The sequence below is a fragment of the Fukomys damarensis genome, unplaced genomic scaffold (assembly GCF_012274545.1).
Source record: "Fukomys damarensis isolate Sample0158 unplaced genomic scaffold, DMR_v1.0_HiC HiC_scaffold_39, whole genome shotgun sequence".
Lineage (NCBI taxonomy): Eukaryota > Metazoa > Chordata > Mammalia > Rodentia > Bathyergidae > Fukomys > Fukomys damarensis.
In genome coordinates, this window is record NW_022900951.1 from 42,088,365 (window position 1) to 42,102,845 (window position 14,481).

General features: G+C 48.5%; 2 protein-coding genes across 13 annotated transcripts in view; both read right to left on the minus strand.

Annotated features, from left to right (window-relative positions):
* Syn1 (synapsin I) overlaps positions 1 to 295 on the minus strand; it is a 59,493-nt gene extending 59,198 nt beyond the window's left edge. Inside the window, exon 1 of the mRNA XM_033760476.1 lies at positions 55 to 295. Within this exon, the coding sequence (XP_033616367.1) occupies positions 55 to 295 (241 nt within the window). The remainder of the gene's footprint in view (positions 1 to 54) is intronic.
* A 1,531-nt stretch (positions 296 to 1,826) lies between these two features.
* Positions 1,827 to 14,475, minus strand: Cfp (complement factor properdin). Of its 12 annotated transcripts, XR_004515802.1 has the most exons (12): positions 12,934 to 14,475; positions 8,980 to 10,591; positions 8,739 to 8,889; positions 7,264 to 7,439; positions 6,686 to 6,856; positions 6,365 to 6,556; positions 6,096 to 6,269; positions 5,670 to 5,864; positions 5,406 to 5,523; positions 4,941 to 5,280; positions 4,742 to 4,802; positions 4,376 to 4,437 (listed from the first exon to the last, which is right to left on the minus strand). XR_004515802.1 is itself a non-coding variant. In XM_033760189.1 (11 exons), the coding sequence occupies exons 2-10, from the start codon at positions 9,143 to 9,145 to the stop codon at positions 4,959 to 4,961; spliced, it is 1,665 nt and encodes a 554-aa protein (XP_033616080.1). In that variant the 5' UTR covers positions 9,146 to 10,591; positions 12,934 to 14,475; the 3' UTR covers positions 4,361 to 4,437; positions 4,941 to 4,958. The 12 variants fall into 12 exon arrangements, 10 of the variants coding, with proteins under 10 accessions (XP_033616083.1, XP_033616080.1, XP_010604720.1 ...); XM_033760189.1 differs by lacking the exon at positions 4,742 to 4,802 and having other exon boundaries at positions 4,361 to 4,437; XR_004515801.1 differs by having other exon boundaries at positions 4,375 to 4,437; positions 4,742 to 5,280.
* Positions 14,476 to 14,481: the final 6 nt, after the last annotated feature.

The window sequence follows — 14,481 nt, forward strand, 5'->3', positions numbered from 1 at the left end:
ACGACGCGACTCTTCTGCTGCCCGCCGCAGACTGAGGCAGCGCTGAGTCGCCACCGCCGCAGCGCGGATGGTCGCGCCCGTGTCTCCCTAATTCGCGCCTCGCGTGGTGCAGTCCGGCTGGGCCCAAGGTGGTGCGGACGAGACCAAGGCAGCAGAGAAGGGGAGTTTGTGGAGGAACGGCGAGTGACGTCAGCGTGCGTTCAGTGCTGGGGTGGTGGTGGCGCACGCTGACAGGCGGGGGCGAAGGCGCTGTCCGCGGTGCTGAAGTCGACACTGCGCAAGCGCCACGCCGCATCCTGTTTCCCCTCCCCCCTTTGATAGGGGATGCGCAATTTGGGGAGTGGGGGTGGGGTGCTTGTTCGGAGGGTCGGGTGCGTAGTTAAACACGCCGCCCCCCTACCCGCCTCATTCTGGTCCTCACATCCACTCGTATTCACACATAAGACCCTTTCCATATATTGTTTCCAGTGTTGACAGTCACAGAGAGGAATTTTGGAGGTGGGGGGGCACACTCGAGACATAATAGTAGAGAAATAATCCTCTCACAGCAAGGTGTGGGGTCACAAACAGTGTCTCTCAGGGAGCTCAGTCTCCCATGTCGAGTCTCAGCTAGGCAGAGAGATGCCTGTGGGGGCAGCCATACAGCTTCAGACAAGCGGGGATGGACACTTGCATGATGTACACACCCTTGCCTTGGGTGGCAGGGGTCCCGAAGGCACACAGAGAATGACGCATAAAAGGAAAAACATGGATGCAGGTACAGAGGACATAGACCTATCTAGATATATATACAGACATACAAGCCCAGGATAACTAACACACATGAGCATGTTGAATACATGCATACATAACTTGTTACACACACAGCCAATATACTAACACGGAGACCCAGAGAAACTCACACAAGCACACATGCCGCCCTGACAAAACACATACCCACAGATGACCATGGAGAAGCTTAGATATGAAGCCCAGACACGTTCCTACAGCTCTAGCCCTGACTCCTGCCCACCACTCCCTATACATTCAGTCAAATGTCCTCATCCCTCTGCTCTGGACACAGCTTAAACCTGCTGTCATCAGTGTCCATGGCTGTCATCGCCTTCATCTGAGAACTTTCCACAGGCAGAGGCAGGATGCCAAATAAAGTTTGTACTTGAGAAAATGAGGTAGTCTAGGTGAGATGTAGATGCCATCCTGTCAAACCTCTAAGATTCTGACTACAATAAAAGCACAAATCATAAATAATCACTTGTTGACTATACCCAACACTTAACTGTGTTTGCATGTGTTGGTTAATTCAATCCTCACAACTATCCTATGAATGGATAATTTCCTTTTACAGATAAAGTGAATCTAAGAATTCCAAATAATTCCCAAAGGGTCATGTTCACTTGTTGATGTATACATTTAAAAAATAATATGCCAGGAAGATGGTATAGTCAGTGCCAGTATGGCTAAAACAGAGTGAGGGGTATTATGGCCAAAGACAGGGTCCAAGTGGTCACCAGGAGGCAGATTAGACCTACTAGACCCTTAACTATAGTGAGCAATGATGATGGGCCAGATGAGGTGGCAGAGGATATGCAAATAGGCAGATATGGGGGTCTTTTGCCTGTGAGATTTTCAGATGACTCATCTACTTATTTGTTCATTCTTCATTCATTAAACCATTGGCCTGTTTAAACAAGGCAGCAATAGTGTAGTGTCTGAAGTCAAATACTTGGGTTCAAGTCATGCCTCCAGGATACACTTGGAAAAGTTACCCAATCTTTCAGAGATTTGGTTTCTTCATGTATAATAAAAGGATGATGACCTGGCCTACCTCTAAGCAAATGGTACCTTTGAATGTCCTGTAACCTTTGTCAGGGATGCCTCTCCCTCCCTCTCTGCCTTGGATGTAGACTCCAGGAACCCCTACTCCCAGATTTATCTCCACTTACCCTAGGCGCCCATGGTTCCCAAGTTAAACACGTCTCAAACCATCCTCTTACTCCCCTGCATCCCAGCAACCTTCCATCCCATCTGCTGGCCTTTGCTTTGGCTAGTCCTTCCTCTTCCCTCCAGGATTCCAAACAGGAAATGCCCCACAAATTGGGTGTTTTCCAATGTTTTGAAATATGTGCTTCCATTACTAATCAAAAAAATGTGTTACTTACTAACAGAAGCAAGCAAACTTTGCCAGGTCTGTGATGACCTCTCTGGGGGATGGGAGCAGCTGCAGGTCTACAGATCTTTCTGGCTTCTCTGGACCAGAATTCAGGATCCTGGGGACTGTCTGTAGACTGTGCCTTTTCCTAGGTATCCAGTTCCCAGGCTACTAGTACATGTGCTCTCCAACACATTCCTCTTTTTCCAGGTGGCTCAATTTCCAGGAATTGTTATTTATTTGTTTATTTATTTTTGTAGAGGAGTCCCTCAAGAATATTTTGATCCCCAAGGCAAAGGCAAGGCTCTTCTGCACTGTCTCCATCTTCTTCAGCATGAATGGATGTGCAGAAGGCCTCCAAGAGTGATATATATGTGTGTGTGTGTGCGCGCGTGCACACACAGTGATTCAATCACATACCATGACATGTTCACTCAGTAGTGTACTCACATTTATAACACATACATCCACCATGCCACCTTAATGTGTGCACACACACCTACTAACTCATACAGTTATGGCAGAGTTGTAACCTCACATACTCTCCATACACATTCAATACATCCTTCATTATTGCAAGCTCCACCAGTCTGCATTCCACACACAGATACATACCTCATAATACACATACATATACAGCTGAACTTCCACCTTCTTGCAAACACATATCTCTTACATCTTGTAGTAGCAACCAGAAACCCTCTTTGGTTCAGTCTTCCCAAGACAACCCAAGTACTCATTAACTTCTCTTCACTTCATCCCATCAACTGGCTCATTTTACATAAGGGGAAATTGGCCCAGAGAAGTCAATGAGCATATTGACAAAACACCAGGCACCACAAATCTACCTCCTAAATCTTCCTGCACAGATGGGTCCCCTTCATCCACTGCAGTCATGAACCCTGCTACTGTTAAAGGCCATGTTACAATGGTGCTTCAAAAATGTCCAGCCCAAATGTCTTAGTTTGTAAAATGGGGATAATACTGGCTCTCATGGTTTGTTGTGGATTAAATGAGCTCATGCTATACAAAACCTTAAGACACTACTGGGGGCACAGTAAGTACTTTCTAAGTGTTAGCTATTACCATAATTATTATGATTCCTATGTGCCCCATCACAAGGGGCTTGGCATTCAATGAGTGGTAAATGAATGAGCAAATACTAAGAGCAGTGGTGTCTGGGTTTGTTCCCTTCACTGTGACTGTGGAGACACGTGCTGCTCTGATTTCTCTTCTTCCCTATGTCCCCTGATGTCCAGCACTATTGTTAGTATACAGTAGGCGTTAAGTGTCAAATAAATGTTCAAACTAAAGGAATGCCTATTCTGAGTCTGGCCCAGATGTCCTCTTTTTCTACCAGCCCTCCTCCACCCCAGATGCCTAGACTAAGCTCGAACCTATAGTCGATGCAAATATGCTCGGTGAAATGGACACATGTGAAAGGAATCTGAGTCTGGGTTTGTCCTGGGGGATCCTCCCTGTAGATGCTGAGACTACAGCAGCTCTTTGCCTCTGCCCCAGCTCAAAGCATATCACAGTCACTTCATCAGCCACCCCCCACCCCCGCCTCTGGGAGCTATTTGTCCTTAGTAATTGTGGTGTTAGAGCTGGGATGTTGTGAGTGGGTGAGTGCAGGTGTTTGAGCCACAGGGTGCCAATGCTAGCCACGCCTCTCTGCTGCAGTTCTGGCTTAGTTGACAAGGAATTGGCCCTTAGGGAGGCTCCAGTAGGTGGGAACCTGGACAGCTTCAGGAGGCGGGGAGACAGCAAATAACCAACAGGATGGCCAATCAAGAAGAGTCTGCCAGAGCGAGTAGCCAATCAAAATACCTACAAAGCAGAGCTCTGCAGAAGGACGTGCTGGGTGGCCCTGGGGCCCACCGCCTTAGGGCAGCAGGGAAGTAATGCTGGGCTGGACACTCACTTTCACGACTTCCAAGCTATAACCACAATGGAAAGTACTGTTTTCCACAACAGGGTGCTGAGATTTTGCTTTAGAAGATACTATCGCCCCACTTCTGGGAAAGGGGCCAGGTGACTTTGCCTTCTTTATGGAATCTTTAGAAGAGCCCAGTGAGGCTGGTTTATTGAGGGCTGGGAGGTCAGAGCAGAGGGAGAGGTGTTAGGGCTTTTCCTCTGCAGGGTCTTCGCAGGCAGGTACGTTTAGACATGGCCTCTTCTCCTCCACCAGTATCTTCTTCCCTTGCAGCTCCTCGCACTGTGCCAGTGGATTCCCCCAGAAGGTAACGTTCTTCTCACCCTGGCCTTCAACTATGGAAATTGTGGGCCTGGGGCATTAGAGGGGGAATGGAGAAGAGAAGCTCAGAGAAAGAAAGAATGCATTCAACGTTTGTGTGGGTGGGTGGTGGTGGTGGTGGTGGTGGTGATGGTGGTACTGAGGATTGAACCTAGGGCCTTTGCACTGAGCCACATCCCCAGCCCTCTTATTTTTTATTTTAAGACAGTCTGTCACTAAGTTGCCCAGGCTGGGCTCAAACTTGGGTTCTACCTCACAGTGCTAGAATTACAGGCATATACTATCATGGCTGGCAACAAACTCTTAATGAGGGCCTACTTTGTGCCCTATACTACCTTTTAGCTGTGAGATATTGGGCTGTTTCTTTGTCAGGAACTGTGTCTCAGTTTCCCTCATCTACAAAATTGAAATAGTATGAATAATAGTATCAATACCTACCCCAGCGGGCTGAAGATAAATGAATTAATTCAAAGTGCTCAGTGTTCAGGATCCTGCTTACAGTTTTGATGTTGGGAATGCTTTTCTCAACCCTACCTGTCCAAGAGGGCCCAATCAGCTTCCTGGGCCCACGGCGCAGTGGTGGTTCCTTTGCCATACACTTTTGCTCACCCAGGTTCCTTGGAGGATCCAGGGATCTGGGTTCTGTATGTCAGCAACTGTTGCCAAAAAGGCTTTGGAGTGCCTTGGGGTGGTGAGATGTCCAGTGAGTGAATGGAGGCATGAGTGACTGAGAGGTTGGAGGGAGTGGACATGAAGCACTAAGTGAATGGGAGAACGGCTGAAGGATTGAATGAGTGACCGAAGGGCAGAGAGGCTGTGACTTTCCTCCAGTATCTTTTTTCTCCTCTTCTCTATTGTTCCCTTCTTCCTGTAGCTGGAAGATGGCACTTGACAAGACAAGGACCACAGAACCAGTGATGGAAGCCCTGGTTGGGGGAAACCCACTCTCCTGCCTTCAACATCATGACCCCCTCCCAGTATACTCTGCCCCTCACTCACGAGAACTTGGGAAGCAAGGCCATGCAGCGGCGCTGGCGGACACGGATGGGGTTGGGTTCACATGGGGGTGTGCACAGCCCCCAGGCACTCCACTCTGACCATGTGCCTTTCTCTCCAACTGGGGGAGGGGCACACACAAAATTGGAGGTCTCAGTGGGAAAGTGAAGGGGAGGCTGCAGAGACATGGGGTCCACAGCAGAGTTGGAAGACCCTTGTCCCTGCGTGGGCTGTCCACCCACACAGTGTCATCTGGGGGGCACTCACAGATGCAGTTCTGGATGTTGTAGCAGTGTCGGATATTCTGGTATTCCCCAACACACCGCTGGCCATTAAACTTGCGGCCCTTGCAGCTCCTTGTGCGCCTCTGCTGGCCTGGGCTTTCCTGACAGCGGATGATGGTGTTCACGTGTGGGCGAGTGCAGGTGCTCCATTCGCCCCAGGCCTCCCACTCTCCATCCACTGCAAGGACAAGGGGCACCGGGGCACAGATCAAAGTGGGGAGCCAGCAAGGGTCTCAGGGAAGGAATGAAGGTGAGGAGAGGGAGTGGGGATAATCAGATGTGGAAATGGGGGATCAGAGGTAGAACCAAGACAGGAGGCTGATACAAGCCTCAGCAGCAGGAACTGCAGCAGAGATGAGTGAGGGGCTAAAGCATAAGGCATGGAAACACAGCCTTCTGCGGTGCTGACCAGGGCAGGGCAGAGCTGTGTTGCAGATGTGGGTCCGGCTGTCATCACCAATACAGAAGGGGCCTCCATGCTGGGGCACAGGGCGATTGCATGTCCGTCGTTCCAAGATCTGGCCCAGGCCACACGTCACAGAGCAGGGGCTCACAGGGCCCCATGGTCCCCAGCCCCCAGCCACTGTTGGAGGGAGAAAAGAGAGCAAGGAATAAGGCTGTCTCATTCTTCCCTCAGCCTCAAGACCCTTGAAGTAGCCTATCCTGATCCTTGTGTACCTGGGCAGGGCGGTAGGCCAGTGCAGACCCGCTGCTCATAGGCTATTCCTGGACAGGGCTTTCCAGGAGGCTCCTTGGAGGGCTCAGGTGCAGAACACGTGCGGCTTCGTGTCACCATAGGCTTACGGGGTTCACCCTGGCAGGAGCTCGAGCAGGCACTCCAAGGGCCCCAGGGACCCCAGGCCCCATGTGCTGTGGTGGGAGTGGGGGTCACACATGTGGTTAGGCATGCTGAAGTCTTGTCACCCTGGCAGTTTTCTGCTGTAATTCCAGACCCACCCTGGGTACCCACATCAGTGTCCTGTGGCAGCCCTCACTCACTGGGGCAGACCCGCTGGGTGTCACAGGCCTCTGACTCCCGGTTCACTCCTGGGCAGTGGCCCCCACACTTGGGGGCAGGGTTATTACATACTCGCTGGCGGATCCGGGTTCCTTTGGAGCAAGTGACTGAGCAAGCCCCCCAGGGTTCCCATTTAGACCAGCCGCCCATCTCTGTGGGAGAGAAGGGAATGGGATGGAAGTCGAAGTGCCATTCATGGATCCTCACTCACTTTCTTGTTGGCTCCACATAAGCTAACCCTGTCCCCATAATCCTTTGTTCCCACACCCGGCCCACATCACTGCTCACCTAGACTACAGCAGCAGCCTACACACCGGTCCCTCTGCTTCACTTCTCAGGTACAGTCTTCTATTTCCAAACGAGGCAGAAGTCACTCAGACTAAAGCTGATGCCCTCACTGTGGCTCTCTTTACCGCCCACCACTCTTCTCTAGCCACTCTGGCTGCTCATTTTCTCAGAGCATCCAGCACCACCCACCCACAGGGCTTCTGCACTGATGCTTCTGGTGACACAGGCCATGTGACAATAAGTGCTCGTCCACCTTGTTAGGCATCCTCACCAGGACAGCACTGCTGCTCCTCACAGGCCTGCAGCTGCCATTCAAGGGTCCCAGGAACCGCCTTCTCAGAGCACTGCCCACCCCAGCCTATGCAGCGGCGGTGTTGCAGCTGGGAGCCCTCAGAGCATGACACAGAGCAGGGGCCCCATGGGGACCATGGTGACCATCGTGGGGACCTGTGAAGAAAAGCATGTGTCCCATCCTCATGTAAACTGACAGCATGGCACGTGGGACTCCAGAGTGTTGGGAGGCACATAAGGACGCCATGTGAATATGAAGGACTGATATATGAGTACCTACTTCTTAGGGATGATGGAAGATTGAATGGGAAGAGGTGGGTACATGGTAGGTGCTTGGTAGACCCTTGGAAATCCCCTCAGGGACAAATCCAGGTACACTGTAAGCAATCGTAAGGAGCAGGAGATTGGAATTGCTTCCTGAAACCCAACAGGTCACTACTCTGCACAGTGGGAGGCAGACAGGAAATGCTTAGTAAACAGAAGCCATCATTCCAATGAGCACAGATGCCCTCTCAGAAACACCCAGACCTATCCTCAGCCCCCTACATGGTACTGGATATGCTGCCAATGCTAAGTAGGGGCCTAGAGCTGCTCTCAAAAATCCCCAAGCCCTGCAGCCTCATCGTAAATCTGGAATATATGGTAAGCAGAAAATATAACTGGTGTTGGGCATGGTGGCATGTGCCTATTTGGGAGACTTAGGCAAGAGAATCCAAGTTCAAAGCCAGCCTGGGCAACTTAGTGAGACTGTCTCAAAAATTAAAATAAAATAAAATGAGCTGTGGATGTAGTTCAGTGCTCCCTGGTTTCAATCTCCAGTACCACCCCCACCAAAGGAAAATATATTTGTAATGTAGTAAGGGCTTGGTACATGTAAGCCAGAAATCAAGAATTAGGAGACTAGTTACCCTCAGGACCCCACAAAGCTGCTGCCCATCTCCTGCAATTAGTTAAGTATAGAGAAAGTGCTCAAGGAATATAGTGTCATCATGATTAGGGCTCTGGGGTTGTCCTCATGTGTTTGTATACAGTAAGCACTCAACAAATGAGTTGTCCTCACAATTATGGGGTTAGAGTTACCTTCAGAAATATTCAAGCTGCAACCTACCTGTAAAATACTTCGGTACACTATGGGAATGGTTCTCAAGCAGGGGTGCCTTTGCCCCCTCCTTGTCCTGGGGAGATGGGGCAATGTCTGGACATTTTTGGTTGTCTCAACTGACATGTGTTAAGAGGTTGCTACTAGTATCTAGTGGAAGGGTAGGGATGTTACAAAATATCCTCTAAAGCAGAGATCAGGGAAAGAATCTCCTAGCCCCAAATATTTTATCAAAGTTGAGAAACCCTAAACTATGGTTATAATCAGGACCTTGGGGGGCCACCCTTGGGAGACCCAGAGAAAGTGAACCCAGTTCTGGGTCACAGTGCTCTTCCCCTAGCCCAGGTGTCCCGAACCTGCATGCCTGGCAGAGCCCGCCATCACGCTCCTGGAAGGCGTAGGCAGCATTGAGACAGCAGTCTTCCACACTGATGTCTCTCCCCAGGGGGCCTTGGCACCTGCCTGTGGAGTCCTCATACTGGGAAAAGCAGAGCACTGGGTCTGAGCCTGTAATAGGACCGGGGCAAGGGGCATGGATAGTCAGAGGTACGGTGGGCCTAGGTACCCCAGGGGACAGCCAGCCCCTTCCCTACTCACCTGTGCCCGGCACGGTGAGAAGCAGCAGCAGCAGCAGCAGCAGTGACTGAGGCGCCTGCATTGGGGCAGTCATGTTGAGCACTACACCCCTGCACCTCTGCCAGAGAGGCCTGGCTTGATCTGAGCTGACCCACTGCTGGAAAGAGGAACCTGCCTGCCCTGCCATGGGAGGAACTGAGGGCTCTGGTGCAGGCTTCTTTAGGTCCCACCCTCTCTTGCCCCTCTGCCTCCTCCTCTCTCCTCCACATTTCCTGTGTCACCTTTAGTCCTGTTTTGTTTGTCACCCAATCCCCAGTACCTCATACTGTGATCTACCTAGTAACCTTTCAGCATTCAATGCTCTTTGGACAAATTCTCAGCGAGGGGCAATACAGCCTGGGAGTTTGGAGGAAGACTGTAAGGTCACATTGACCTCTGAGTCTTAATTTCCTTATCTGTAGCAATGTATACTCTCAACCACAATGACATGGTCAACTCCTTGGTGGTGCTAAACTCAGAGTAGTCTTCCTTACAGGGTGGAGGAAGCACCGACTGGAAAAATTGCCTTGTTCTCCATCCTGACTGAACCTTGCCCTCCTCTCTCCTAAAGTGAGATTCCCTGTGGTCAGCATGTGTTTGTGTGTGTGTGGGGGGTCAGCACAAGGGAAGTAAGAAGAGGAAGTGGGTTGGTGTGAGGAGGGGCAGGACACAACTGGGGATATCCGGTCCCCTGGGGGCCCAGCTGAGGATGCTTCCAAAGCCTGGGGCAGAGGTGAACAGGAAGGCACCACCTTGGCCGCGGTCCTTCAGATTACTCTTGAGCAGGTACCACTCCCACCCTGAGCCTGTTTCCGTCTCTGTAAAACATACACATGGACAGCACCAACAACGTAAGTCAGGCTTGTTGTAAAGATTAGGAGTTAGACTTATAAGTTTCTAGGATAGTGCCTGGCAAATGTTGATTTGCTCAACATTCATTGAGCACCTATCAGATGACAGATGTGTCTCTCAGGATTAGATGGCCAGAGAACAGACCAGACAAAAATTTTGCCTTCCCCCCTGGGACTTATACTCTAAAAGGGGAGACAGACAATAAACATCACCTCCTTTACAGAGGCCTTTCCCAGCTACCCTACTTGGGTGATATCCCTGTCAATCTCTAGCCCAGTGGGTCTTAAACCATAGTGTACATCAGAATCTCTCAAAAGGCTTGATAAAATTGCAGGTTGTTGGGTCCCACACCCTGGATTCTGAATGGGCATTTCTAACAAGTTCCCAGCTGACAACTGATGCTGCTGGCATGGGGACCACACTTTAAGAACTGTCATTTTAGTCTTTGATTCTTAATTTACTTTGTGGGTCTCAGAAAACAATCTTACATGCGCTTTGTTTCACTGCTAATAAATAATTCCTCTTCAGTCCACTTTTCTTGCAGGTAAAATTGAGCTCCACAGTCCTATTTTCTCTTTTTCATAGCCCTAATGAGTGAAATTCTAGAGCCTGCTGTAAAAGCAAAATTTTGTGGGCTGGGTCGGAGCTCAATGGTAGACTGCTTACCTAACATGTGCAAGGCCCTGGATTTATTCCTCAGCACCACAAATAAAAACAATCTTTGTAATTAACAAAAAGGAGCCTGGAAAAAAAAAAAGAGCCTGTGAAAGATTGGAAGGCAATGCCTCATTTCTCCTGTATTCACAGAGAAAATACAGTTCCATAAATTAAAACAAGATAAAAGAATCTGGTCAGGGGTTAAGACAGAAGTTTCTCAATACTGTTCATTGGTGCACACCTGTAATCCCAGTACTTGGGAGGCTAAAGCTGGAGGATCACCAGGAGTTTGAGGCTAGCCTGAAAGACATAGCAACACCCTGTCTCAAAAAAATTAAAATACTGCTCTTGTTTTGGGGCGATAAGGTATGTTAATATTTGTATCTATTACAGATATACTCTGTTCTCAGAGAACATAAGCCTATTTCTGAGTGTGTGCCTTGAACAAAGGGGTCTTGTTAAGATTCTGACTTCAGCTGTCAGAGCTGTGTTATCCTGTGAAAACAAACTCCCCAAGAAACCTACAATTCTGCCTGGCTGTTTTATTTAATAACCTGTTGCCCTGGTAATACCGTTATAATCGATATTTCCTTTGTTCCCTAACTGCATAAATACTCATAGGATTCCCTGTGGATGAGGACTGTCTGCATTTTCATTTTCTCCCACACACATTTAGGCATTAAAATGACTCTGCACACTCCTTTAAACAAAGAGTGAGAGAATCTTGTCTTATTTAATTATTACATTACTGCCCGATACAATGCATTTGTATTTCTTGTCAGTCTCCCTCACTTGAGTATCAGCTCCACAAGGGCAGAGATTTTGGTCTAGTATGTTTTGGTGGATCTGCAAGTTAGTAGATGAGTACCAGCAAAAAGTAGATGCTTGGGTCAGGGAATTAGCTCAGTGGTGTTGCCGCCCACCTCGCAAACACAAGGTCCTAAGCTTGATCCCTGGCACCACCAAAAAAAAAAAAAAAGAAAAAAGAAAAAGAAAAAGTTGATACTCAATAAATGTCTGTTGAGTGCATGAACAAATCAAAGGAGCAAAACTGGAGGCTCTGGTAAGTGCTTAAAGAACAGTCTGAGTTGGAAATAAATCACCTCGGGGCATAAATCATATCTCAAGGGCTAGATCTGTGTTAGATCAGCTAGAGAGGGTACAGGAGAAGGGAGCCCCAAGCAAAGTGCAGGGGAATTCCAGCATTTCAAGTTTTGGAGAACTGGGAGGTACCCAGCCCAAGTGACTAAGCGGGAGGGGCCTGTGGAGGCAGTTTTTCTCTTAGGCCGGGCAATTCAATCCATGGCCTCTCAATACACTGGTCTCATTCTTTCATGTTTAATTTTTTACCTACACACATAAAATTCTGGATTTGCAGCCTCTACTTGTGAACAAGCTCACATACATACTCTGTCGCACAGCCTCTCAGACATTGTCACTTACCTACTCAGGGAGTCATTTTCTCTGACACTGATCCTCAGCCTCACTACAGTGTCCTACTAAACAGCTTCGCAATTATGTCTTATGGCTTGACTCAGTGTCACTGATGTTTTCTCTCATGTTAGTTTTTCACACACAGTCACATCATCTAATAATGTAAGCCATTTCTTTCAGTCTGCCATTTTTTCACATCCACAGTCACTGATGTACATTCATCATCACTAACTGGACTCTCACAGTTTTTCACACAAACAAAATCAAAATCACAGTCACTCCTTTCTCTACTTCCTTAAGCCACTCTAACCCCTGTGACTTGCAATTATAGCCTTTTAGAGCCTCCCATGAATGTTTCAATCAGTTTCAATCAATCAGTACATCAGATTCTGCCCTCACCTGCTCCCACATTTCTTCTCAGCTTTCACCATTCCAAGTTTTTGATTTATACCCTTTAATAAAAAGTCTTTTGCAGGGCTGGGGTTATAGCTCAGTGGTGCTACACCTACCTGGCAAGTACAAGGTGCTGAGTTCGATCCTGGTACCAAAAAACAAAAACAAAACAGCAACCCCCCCAACCAAAAAGTCTTTTACAGAGTTTCACACATAAGCACACAACCAATTTCTCAGGTACTGGCTCACTTACTCTCAGCCTTACCACCTAGCCCACAATTGCTGCTAGACTCTCTGTATGTCTCACACAATCAGTTGTCCATGCCCTGTGTCAGCCAGGCACACCACTGTTTTCCTCCCGCAGTCAAGTTATAGGCACATGTGCACAACTACAAGGTCGTAAGTTTCTCACACACTCTGATCACATCGTCACTCAGTGTCTCATTGGCTTAGTTGCATTTTCTGTTTTTTCACAAACGTGATTTCTCTTTAGTTTTATGAAATGTTTCAAAGACTCATACACTCTTAGACACTGCTCAGTTGTCAAGTTTCTTTCCCATGGCCACTGAGTTCCTGGGCTTTCTGGGGCTTGCCACTCACCTACATCGCTTCTCTCTCCCTCATAGACAATTCTGTTTCAGTTCCTCAGTCTCACCAGAACCTGTGGAGAGGCAGTAGTGGACACTATAAGCCAGTGTGCCACTTGTCTCAGCTTCACATGTACATGCGCACGATTAGAGCCTCCCAGCTCCAGCTATCTGATTTTCTTTTCCCCCCTGCCCCCGGTACTGGGGATGGAACTCAGGACCTTGTGTTTGCAAGGTAGGCAGGGTGCCACTAAGCTAAATCCCTGGCCCTGCCATCTGACTTCCTATGGTCTTTTCTAGTCTCCATGAAAAGTTTTCAGACACATATGTTCATATCTTGGACCTCAGTATCTCTTAGCCCTCTAGCCATTTTCTCTCACACAACCAACTCACACAGGCACTCCTGTGAGTTTAGCTGACACTTCAGCCTTGAATAGCTTCACACACAAGCTATGTCTCACTCCACAAGTCATGACCAGTCAGTTGCCTGCTTTCCCACAGTAAGGGCTCTCACCTATACTTGGTCCCTGACAGTCTCCCACTGTTTCCTGTCCACACAGTCTCTCACAGTCAGCTTTGGTTACTCACTCTGTCTTGCTTGGCATCAGCTTGTCAAACACTGACCAATCTGCAGTGTCCAGTCCCCTCTCACAAACAATATGTCATGTAGATCATCACAAGTTTTTGTACAGGATTTTGTTTTTTTGGCTAGGCTGAAGATGGAACCCAGAGCCTTATGCATGCTGGGCAAGCACACTCTATCATGCAGCTATATCCCAACCCCTTTCATCCAGTCTTAGTTGAGTTTCTGAAATACAACCTCAATTTCTTATATAGGCACACTGTCAAAAGTTTGTGGCCACAACTTCTGCTTTTCTCTCATACATATAACACACATAATCACAGCTTTGCACACTTTCTATCACACACACCTGGTTACCAATCAGCAGTCTCAACTACTGTTTCTGACACACGCTATTTTTTCCACAATCAACCTCCGCTTCACACTCTCGTTGCCCTTCATACAAAGGTATGCCTATCACCAGCTTGTCATGAAGACATGGAGGGGGAAAAATGCCAGCAGCCTCCAGCAACACCTTTAAAAATATATATTTACAGGAACAATCCCCCATTCTCTGGGACTCTTAGAAAAAAAAGGTCCATCTGGGGAAGTAAAACAAACATTGGAGAGGAGTTCAGCATTGTCTCCCAAATCACCAACCCCCAGGTCCTCAGGCCCAGGCCGGTGCTCACAGGAGGTTAGCTCATGAGTCTTTTAACCCACCCTCTTTAGCCTGGAATTGAGACAAGACAGGCTTTATGTCCCCCATTCCTCCCTCCCAACTCCAGGGACACTTAAAGGGTCCATTGTACCCGCCCGCAGGAAATTGCGGGGCTGGGAGGGAGGGAGCTGAAAATACATGTTTGGTATCAAAAATAAACACTTGGGGGCAGCAGGAAGATTCCCCCCAAATCCCTTCCTCCCCACCCCCCCCACCCCATCAGATATAGGAAGAGATACCTCCCTCTCCCTTATTGAAAAGTCCCATTTAAAAATAGA

Bases quoted from the DNA above. Each gene is read 5' to 3' on its own strand.
- Cfp (XM_033760189.1), bottom strand. From the start codon at position 9,145: ATGGCAGGGCAGGCAGGTTCCTCTTTCCAGCAGTGGGTCAGCTCAGAT. The intron at 6,270-6,364 runs GTACACAAGGAT...TCCCTCCAACAG, and splicing joins TGGCCTACCGCCCTGCCCAG to TGGCTGGGGGCTGGGGACCA. The intron at 5,524-5,669 runs GTGAGTGCCCCC...CCCCTCCCCCAG, and splicing joins CAACATCCAGAACTGCATCT to TTGGAGAGAAAGGCACATGG.